This window comes from Physella acuta, unplaced genomic scaffold, assembly GCF_028476545.2.
Source record: "Physella acuta isolate Inbredline_101_S28 unplaced genomic scaffold, ASM2847654v3 ptg000225l, whole genome shotgun sequence".
NCBI lineage: Eukaryota > Metazoa > Mollusca > Gastropoda > Physidae > Physella > Physella acuta.
The window spans coordinates 1,237,235-1,247,119 of NW_026731744.1; the positions used below are offsets into that span (position 1 = coordinate 1,237,235).

Here is a 9,885-nt window from a genome sequence, read left to right on the forward strand (position 1 = left end):
TAAAAGGCAGTATTAAAATAACAACGACATTGCACTTAATCAATCCCCGCTAATTATGTACTTTTTTTTTCCTGACACCAAAACAAAGTAATAAAAAGTAATTTTTTTTTCTCCACCGATTTAATAGGTTTTTTAATGGGAAGTAACTGTGTTTTCCAAATCAAGGGACGTAATGAGAGCTAAAGGACAAAAGGCAAATACATTTCAGACACAATTTTAGAAATTTTATAAACGTTAATAGACTTTTTACAAATTTTATGTAATATTCATAATTGAAAATTATTATTCTAAGTATATAAAATGAAAATTGTTTTTAAGACTTTCAATATTAATTTTTTTTTACTCATAAATTTAGACCATGAGTACTTTAATAATCTAACACTTGACTCAAGTATCGTTTTTTTCGTTTTTTCTTATATACATACATACATACATACATATATATATATATATATATATATATATATATATATATATATATATATATATATATATATATATATACATATATATATATATATATATATATATGTGTGTGTGTGCTATTTTGTTAGGGAGAGAGATACTCGGTGGGGGGGGGGGGGGGTCACTTAGACCATTTCATCACCAGTTCACCATCATTACATCAGCATCACATCATCATACCATCACAATAATACCAATTGACAGCATTCAACACAACATCAGCCCTATAACATCAAGAACATCTAGACATCAGGACACAGACCATCAACACCAACAGGACACACCATCAACACCATCAACACCATCAACACCATCTAGACAACAGAACACACACCATCAACACCATCAATACCAACAGAAAACACACCATCAACACCAACAGAACACAGACCATCAACACCACCAACACCAACAGAACACAGACCATAAACACCATCAACACCAACAGAACAGAGACCATCAACACCATCAACACCATCAACACCAACAGGACACACCATCAAAGATAAAATCTATCGAAAAATTCCAGCAAATTTGATCCGGCGGTTCAAGGATAGGTATCGTTATTTTATTGCCGGTTTATAAATATCGGTATCGATGTTGGGAGATTCTACGTGTAGGTATCGCATGGGGCTAAAACACTTCTGCTGAGTCGTCTGCTATTTCAATGAGCGGGTTCTAATGAAGGGATGAGTTACGCTTGAGCTGGACCCCCTGTACTGTCGTCTGCGTCTGTTTGTTTACCCTCTACTCTCGGCCTAGAGTTTCAGGCGAGATTTCAACGAGAACACAAAAAAACAGATCTTTGCAGTTGGGATGAAGGATGAGGGAGGGGGGGGGGGTGGAGATAGTCAACATGGGGGTGAACATTTGTTCACCCAAGTCTTAATGATTACTGTATCCATTATATATATATATATATATATATATATATATATATATATATATATATATATATATATATATATATATATATATATATATATATATATATATATATATATATAGTGGTCCCGAAATTCTTTTGCCACTGTTCTTGTTCTAGACCAGGGGTCTCCAAACTACGGCCCGCGGGCCGGATGCGGCCCGCAAAGTCCTTTCATCCGGCCCGCGGAGATCTTTTTATCCAAGGAAAAATCGTTTGTTGGTGATGGCTGAGGAACTTTGGCCACAAAAATAAAAGACATGCCTAGAAGAAACTGGCCCCCGAACTGAAATTTGATAGTTAATGCGGCCCTCGGATTGAAAACTTTGGAGACCCCTGTTCTAGACCACCAGAAATGACGTCATCTCTGTCATTAACCCCCCACCCACGTCTCTCTATCCCCCCCCCTCCGCCCCCCAACATCCTCGAGCTGACACTTAAAGTTGTATACAACATTAGCACGTGACTCGGCTGTTTACATTGGATCAGGGCGTGACCACCACGTGACAAAGTCAACAGAATCTGATTGGTTAATGTGGCAGAGGTAAACAAAGGTAAACAGTGTGAGTACACCTCTCACAGCACTTGACCCCATCCACAGTTCTACTTCACCTACGGCACTTGACAACACGTCTACCACTCTAAATGACCTTCACCTGCAGCTCATTAAGTCTTCACAGGTCCTGATCTCTCGATAAATATTCAAATACACAGCTGACACTTCCAACCCACTTTTCTGACACCCTCAACAACTTTACTGACACCCTCACCAACTTTACTGACACCCTCACCAACTTTACTGACACCCTCACCAACTTTACTGACACCCTCACCAACTTTACTGACACCCACAGCAACTTAACTGACACCCTCACCAACTTTACTGACACCCTCACCAACTTTACTGACACCCACAGCAACTTAACTGACACCCTCAGCAACTTTATTGACACCCTCAGCAACTTTATTGACACCCTCACCAACTTTACTGACACCCTCACTAACTTTACTGACACCCTCAGCAACTTAACTGACACCCTCAGCAACTTTATTGACACCCTCACCAACTTTACTGACACCCTCACCAACTTTACTGACACCCACAGCAACTTAACTGACACCCTCAGCAACTTTATTGACACCCTCAGCAACTTTACTGACACCCTCACCAACTTTACTGACACCCACAGCAACTTAACTGACACCCTCACCAACTTTACTGACACCCTCACCAACTTTACTGACACCCACAGCAACTTAACTGACACCCTCAGCAACTTTATTGACACCCTCAGCAACTTTATTGACACCCTCAGCAACTTAACTGACACCCTCACCAACTTTACTGACACCCTCACCAACTTTACTGACACCCTCACCAACTTTACTGACACCCACAGCAACTTTATTGACACCCTCAGCAACTTTACTGACACCCTCACCAACTTTACTGACACCCACAGCAACTTAACTGACACCCTCACCAACTTTACTGACACCCTCACCAACTTTACTGACACCCTCACCAACTTTACTGACACCCACAGCAACTTAACTGACACCCTCAGCAACTTTATTGACACCCTCAGCAACTTTATTGACACCCTCAGCAACTTAACTGACACCCTCACCAACTTTACTGACACGCTCACCAACTTTACTGACACCCTCACCAACTTTACTGACACCCACAGCAACTTTATTGACACCCTCAGCAACTTTACTGACACCCTCACCAACTTTACTGACACCCACAGCAACTTAACTGACACCCTCACCAACTTTACTGACACCCTCACCAACTTTACTGACACCCTCACCAACTTTACTGACACCCTCAGCAACTTAACTGACACCCTCACCAACTTTACTGACACCCTCAGCAACTTTATTGACACCCTCAGCAACTTTACTGACACCCTCACCAACTTTACTGACACCCTCACCAACTTTACTGACACCCTCAGCAACTTTATTGACACCCTCAGCAACTTTACTGACACCCTCACCAACTTTACTGACACCCACAGCAACTTAACTGACACCCTCAGCAACTTTACTGACACCCTCACCAACTTTACTGACACCCTCACCAACTTTATTGACACCCTCAGCAACTTTATTGACACCCTCAGCAACTTTATTGACACCCTCACCAACTTTACTGACACCCTCACCAACTTTATTGACACCCTCAGCAACTTTATTGACACCCTCAGCAACTTAACTGACACCCTCAGCAACTTTATTGACACCCTCACCAACTTTACTGACACCCTCACCAACTTTATTGACACCCTCAGCAACTTTATTGACACCCTCAGCAACTTAACTGACACGCTCACCAACTTTACTGACACCCTCACCAACTTTACTGACACCCTCACCAACTTTACTGACACCCACAGCAACTTTATTGACACCCTCAGCAACTTTACTGACACCCTCACCAACTTTACTGACACCCACAGCAACTTAACTGACACCCTCACCAACTTTACTGACACCCTCACCAACTTTACTGACACCCTCACCAACTTTACTGACACCCTCACCAACTTTACTGACACCCTCAGCAACTTAACTGACACCCTCAGCAACTTTATTGACACCCTCAGCAACTTTATTGACACCCTCTACAACTTTACTGACACCCTCAGACTACGTTACTTACAATCCCAGCCCATTTTATTAACACATATAGAGTTGCCCTTAATCATAAACATAGCACCCACACTCAGACACACACACACACTTATCTCTCTTCCCCTCCCCCCCCCCCCCCCCCCCCCCCCTCCCTAAACACGTCGCCAAGAATATTTTGGCCGAGCTACTACATTTCACCATACAATGGAAGCCTTCAGGGGACACAACCCAGGCAATTAATCCTTGTATATTTCACGTCAGTTACGGCCCGTCTTGAGCCTCTAGCGAGAATCTGAGTTTATTTCTTCAAATAAGGAACTCGATATGTCTGGCCTTGTTGCCCAAACACTAGGGGAGATCACTGCCGCTAGTTCCTGCAGCCTGGCCGCCAGACGACCGGCAGCGATGTGTATTGCTTTCTCAGTGGGGAGCCTTGCAAAGGGCCACAGTTGTTGGCCGTGTTGATGTCGGCCACAGTTGTTGGCCCTGCTAATGTCGGCCACAGTTGTTGGCCCTGCTAATGTCGGCCACAGTTGTTGGCCCTGCTAATGTCGGCCACAGTTGTTGGCCCTGCTAATGTCGGCCACAGTTGTTGGCCCTGCTAATGTCGGCCACAGTTGTTGGCCCTGCTAATGTCGATGGCCCTGCTAATGTCGATGGCCCTGCTAATGTCGGCCACAGTTGTTGGCCCTGCTAATGTCGGCCACAGTTGTTGGCCCTGCTAATGTCGGCCACAGTTGTTGGCCCTGCTAATGTCGGCCACAGTTGTTGGCCCTGCTAATGTCGATGGCCCTGCTAATGTCGATGGCCCTGCTAATGTCGGCCACAGTTGTTGGCCCTGCTAATGTCGATGGCCCTGCTAATGTCGGCCACAGTTGTTGGCCCTGCTAATGTCGGCCACAGTTGTTGGCCCTGCTAATGTCGGCCACAGTTGTTGGCCCTGCTAATGTCGATGGCCCTGCTAATGTCGGTTACAACTATTGGCCCTGCTGATGTAAGTAAAGAAAATCTATTATAAAATATACATCGCGGTGTAGAAAGTACACGATGGCGCAAAAACATGGGAATGTTTTTAACTAACCTCAAGTGTTTGTATTGAGTTTAACTAACCTCAAGTGTTTGTATTGAGTTTAACTAACCTCAAGTGTTTGTATTGAGTTTAACTAACCTCAAGTGTTTGTATTGAGTTTAACTAACCTCAAGTGTTTGTATTGAGTTTAACTAACCTCAAGTGTTTGTATTGAGTTTAACTAACCTCAAGTGTTTGTATTGAGTTTAACTAACCTCAAGTGTTTGTATTGAGTTTAACTAACCTCAAGTGTTTGTATTGAGTTTAACTAACCTCAAGTGTTTGTATTGAGTTTAACTAACCTCAAGTGTTTGTATTGAGTTTAACTAACCTCAAGTGTTTGTATTGAGTTTAACTAACCTCAAGTGTTTGTATTGAGTTTAACTAACCTCAAGTGTTTGTATTGAGTTTAACTAACCTCAAGTGTTTGTATTGAGTTTAACTAACCTCAAGTGTTTGTATTGAGTTTAACTAACCTCAAGTGTTTGTATTGAGTTTGTTGTCATAAGTTTGAGTTAAAATCATGTGTTGTCATAAGTTTGAGTTAAAATCATTTGTTGTCATAAGTTTGAGTTAAAATCATTTGTTGTCAGAAGTTTGAGTTAAAATCATTTGTTGTCAGAAGTTTGAGTTAAAATCATTTGTTGTCAGAAGTTTGAGTTTAAATCATTTGTTGTCATAAGTTTGAGTTTAAATCATTTGTTGTCATAAGTTTGAGTTAAAATCATTTGTTGTCATAAGTTTGAGTTAAAATCATTTGTTGTCATAAGTTTGAGTTAAAATCATTTGTTGTCATAAGTTTGAGTTAAAATCATTTGTTGTCAGAAGTTTGAGTTAAAATCATTTGTTGTCATAAGTTTGAGTTAAAATCATTTGTTGTCATAAGTTTGAGTTAAAATCATTTGTTGTCATAAGTTTGAGTTAAAATCATTTGTTGTCAGAAGTTTGAGTTAAAATCATTTGTTGTCATAAGTTTGAGTTAAAATCATGTGTTGTCATAAGTTTGAGTTAAAATCATTTGTTGTCATAAGTTTGAGTTAAAATCATTTGTTGTCATAAGTTTGAGTTAAAATCATTTGTTGTCATAAGTTTGAGTTAAAATCATTTGTTGTCATAAGCCATGCCTGATGTTACCTTTATGTGCACTTGCCACAAGGCTACAAACCTAACAAAAGCAACATCCCATAATTTTAATACATTCATACAGACATCACGTGACGGATGTTTACTAGAGAGGATTGGTTATGACAGACATCACGTGACAGATGTTTACTGGAGAGGATTGGTTATGACAGACATCACGTGACAGATGTTTACTGGAGAGGATTGGTTATGACAGACATCACGTGACAGATGTTTACTGGAGAGGATTGGTTATGACAGACATCACGTGACAGATGTTTACTGGAGAGGATTGGTTATGACAGACATCACGTGACAGATGTTTACTGGAGAGGATTGGTTATGACAGACATCACGTGACAGATGTTTACTGGAGAGGATTGGTTATGACAGACATCACGTGACAGATGTTTACTGGAGAGGATTGGTTATGACAGACATCACGTGACAGATGTTTACTGGAGAGGATTGGTTAAGTTCCAGATTTGACTCAAATTTAAAGAAAACAATTCTTTTAAAGTTGCAGCACCGTTTTCTGTAGCTATAGGACCACCAGCTGTAGCTATAGGACCACCAGCTGTAGCTATAGGACCACCAGCTGTAGCTATGGAACCACCAGCTGTAGCTATAGGACCACCAGCTGTAGCTATAGGACCACCAGCTGTAGCTATAGGACCACCAGCTGTAGCTATAGGACCACCAGCTGTAGCTATAGGACCACCAGCTATAGGACCACCAGCTGTAGCTATAGGACCACCAGCTAAAGGACCACCAGCTGTAGCTATAGGACCACCAGCTAAAGGACCACCAGCTGTAGCTATAGGACCACCAGCTAAAGGACCACCAGCTGTACCTATAGGACCACCAGCTGTAGCTATAGGACCACCAGCTGTAGCTATAGGACCACCAGCTAAAGGACCACCAGCTGTAGCTATAGGACCACCAGCTGAACGACCACCAGCTAAAGGACCACCAGCTGTAGCTATAGGACCACCAGCTGTAGCTATAGGACCACCAGCTGTAGCTATAGGACCACCAGCTGTAGCTATAGGACCACCAGCTGTACCTATAGGACCACCAGCTGTAGCTATAGGACCACCAGCTGTAGCTATAGGACCACCAGCTGTAGCTATAAGACAATCGTGATTTGCCCGCTCGCCGATAATATGTTGATAATATGTTGATAATATGTTGATAATATGTTGATAATATATTGATAATATATTGATAATATATTGATAATATGTTGATAATATGTTGATAATATGTTGATAATATGTTGATAATGTTTTGATAATATGTTGATAATATGTTGATAATATGTTGATAATGTGTTGATAATATGTTGATAATATGTTGATATGTTGATAATATGTTGATAATATGTTGATAATATGTTGATAATATGTTGATAATATGTTGATAATATGTTGATAATATGTTGATAATATGTTGATAATATGTTGATAATATGTTGATAATATGTTGATAATATGTTGATAATATGTTGATAATATGTTGATAATATGTTGATAATATGTTGATAATATGTTGATAATATGTTGATAATATGTTGATAATATGTTGATAATATGTTGATAATATGTTGATAATATGTTGATAATATGTTGATAATATGTTGATAATATGTTGATAATATGCTAATTAAATAAATAATTTTGTATCTTTAAAAACCTCCCCTGCGGGTAGGGGGGAATCGTGGGGACAGGGGGGGGGGGGGGGGGGACTAAGACTAGCTAATAGTTAAACCAGAGAGTAGATAGATCGTCCAGTTGTTAGCTCCCCTGTTATACTTTCAACGTGGGTGATCTCCCCTATCTCCGGTTCTGTGCCCTTAGTTTGGTTCAGACGAGAGAATGTTATCAAATGGCGGCCAGTTAATTGTTTTAGCACACTTTTGGCGGGGTGCAATTCGCGCAGAGACACGCACACATACACAAGATTATACACTCACAAACACCAAACACTCATATATAGGAAGATAAAAACACCAAACACACACATATAGGAAGATAAAAACACCAAACACACACATATAGGAAGATAACAAACACCAAACACTTGGCCAAAATATTGTCCTTTAAAACCTATAAACGCAAAAATTGATAAATCAAGATGGTTTGCCCTTTAAAACCTATAAACGCAAAAATTGATAAATCAAGATGGTTTGCCCTTTAAAACCTATAAACGCAAAAATTGATAAATCAAGATGGTTTGCCCTTTAAAACCTGTAAACGCAAAAATTGATAAATCAAGATGGTTTGCCCTTTAAAACCTGTAAATGCAAAAATTGATAAATCAAGATGATTTGCCCTTTAAAACCTATAAACGCAAAAATTGATAAATCAAGATGGTTAGCCCTTTAAAACCTATAAACGCAAAAATTGATAAATCAAGATGGTTTGCCCTTTAAAACCTATAAACGCAAAAATAGATAAATCAAGATGGTTTGCCCTTTAAAACCTATAAACGCAAAAATTGATAAATCAAGATGATTTGCCCTTTAAAACCTATAAACGCAAAAATTGATAAATCAAGATGATTTGCCCTTTAAAACCTATAAACGCAAAAATGGATAAATCAAGATGGTTCGCCCTTTAAAACCTATAAACGCAATTGATAATTCAAGCTAGCGAAGAGACCCATCGGGTTTTCCCATAAAAGTAGAGCGCGTATATCATGCTTTGATTTATCGTGACCCCCGACCTTTGAGTGGCGCGAGTATCATCTTATCTCCACATATCGTCTGATGTTTGCCAGCGCCATTATAAACCAGCGGGTAATGAGGCAAGATGGCCGTCTGAAAACGCTTGCATCTAATTTGTCCCGGGTGTTATCACGTGGTCTGTAGGAAGATGCAGCCGTTAGCGCGAGAAGCGGGAAACCCGAGGAGGTTTGTTGACAACCGCTGAATAATTTGCAATCAGTTTATGCGGTATTTTAATGGGCGGGGCGATAAGTGGACATGCGCATCTTGGCGCGCGTATCGTTCTTTTTCACTTCCGTTAAAATATGGCGCAGGTGATGTTTGGTTGGTGTTAGATTATGAAATACGTTTTTGGAACTGATGCTGATGACGTCACAACTCTTTGGGCTATTTATACCCCCCCCCCTCCTTCAGCACAAAATTTCAGACCCCCCACCTGTAAAATGACATGGCATTCCCCCAATGTCTGAAAGAAACAATGGTCAATTGTTTTCTAGAGTAGTAATTTTTATCACATTTTACAAAAGAAACTCGTTTTAAAAAAAAGCAAAACAGCAAAATGTATTATTGAAGATGTGAAGCTCAGGAGTTGTTATAACTAAACTTGGAGAGGTCCTATGGGTTTTCTTGAAGAAGTGCTAAAGAGTTCTTGAACAACTGAAGACAGCAATGATGTCTTGGGAGACTGCAAAATCAACAGCCGTGGACCGGACAAAGTTTTTAATTAATGTCGTCAGGTTCTATATGAACACACGGGTACCCAATCCACTTAGGAACTGACACGTTACCTCACACTAATTACTTCACACTAATTACTTCACACCCACACGCGGATTTCGCACCCTCACAATATGCCCACACCACATATAAACGTATATGCACACAAGACCCCACACCGATGACCTTCCACCCACACGATGACCTTCAGAA

At 40.4% G+C, this 9,885-nt stretch overlaps 1 protein-coding gene across 1 annotated transcript; it reads left to right on the plus strand.

Moving 5' to 3' along the window:
• Positions 1 to 1,321: 1,321 nt before the first annotated feature.
• LOC131937971 (collectin-12-like) lies at positions 1,322 to 7,373 on the plus strand. The gene is made up of 3 exons (XM_059295763.1): positions 1,322 to 1,327; positions 2,105 to 4,055; positions 6,748 to 7,373. The coding sequence occupies exons 1-3, from the start codon at positions 1,322 to 1,324 to the stop codon at positions 7,371 to 7,373; spliced, it is 2,583 nt and encodes an 860-aa protein (XP_059151746.1).
• Positions 7,374 to 9,885: the final 2,512 nt, after the last annotated feature.

Bases quoted from the DNA above. Each gene is read 5' to 3' on its own strand.
- LOC131937971 (XM_059295763.1), top strand. The intron at 4,056-6,747 runs GTTACTTACAAT...ATTCTTTTAAAG, and splicing joins TACTGACACCCTCAGACTAC to TTGCAGCACCGTTTTCTGTA.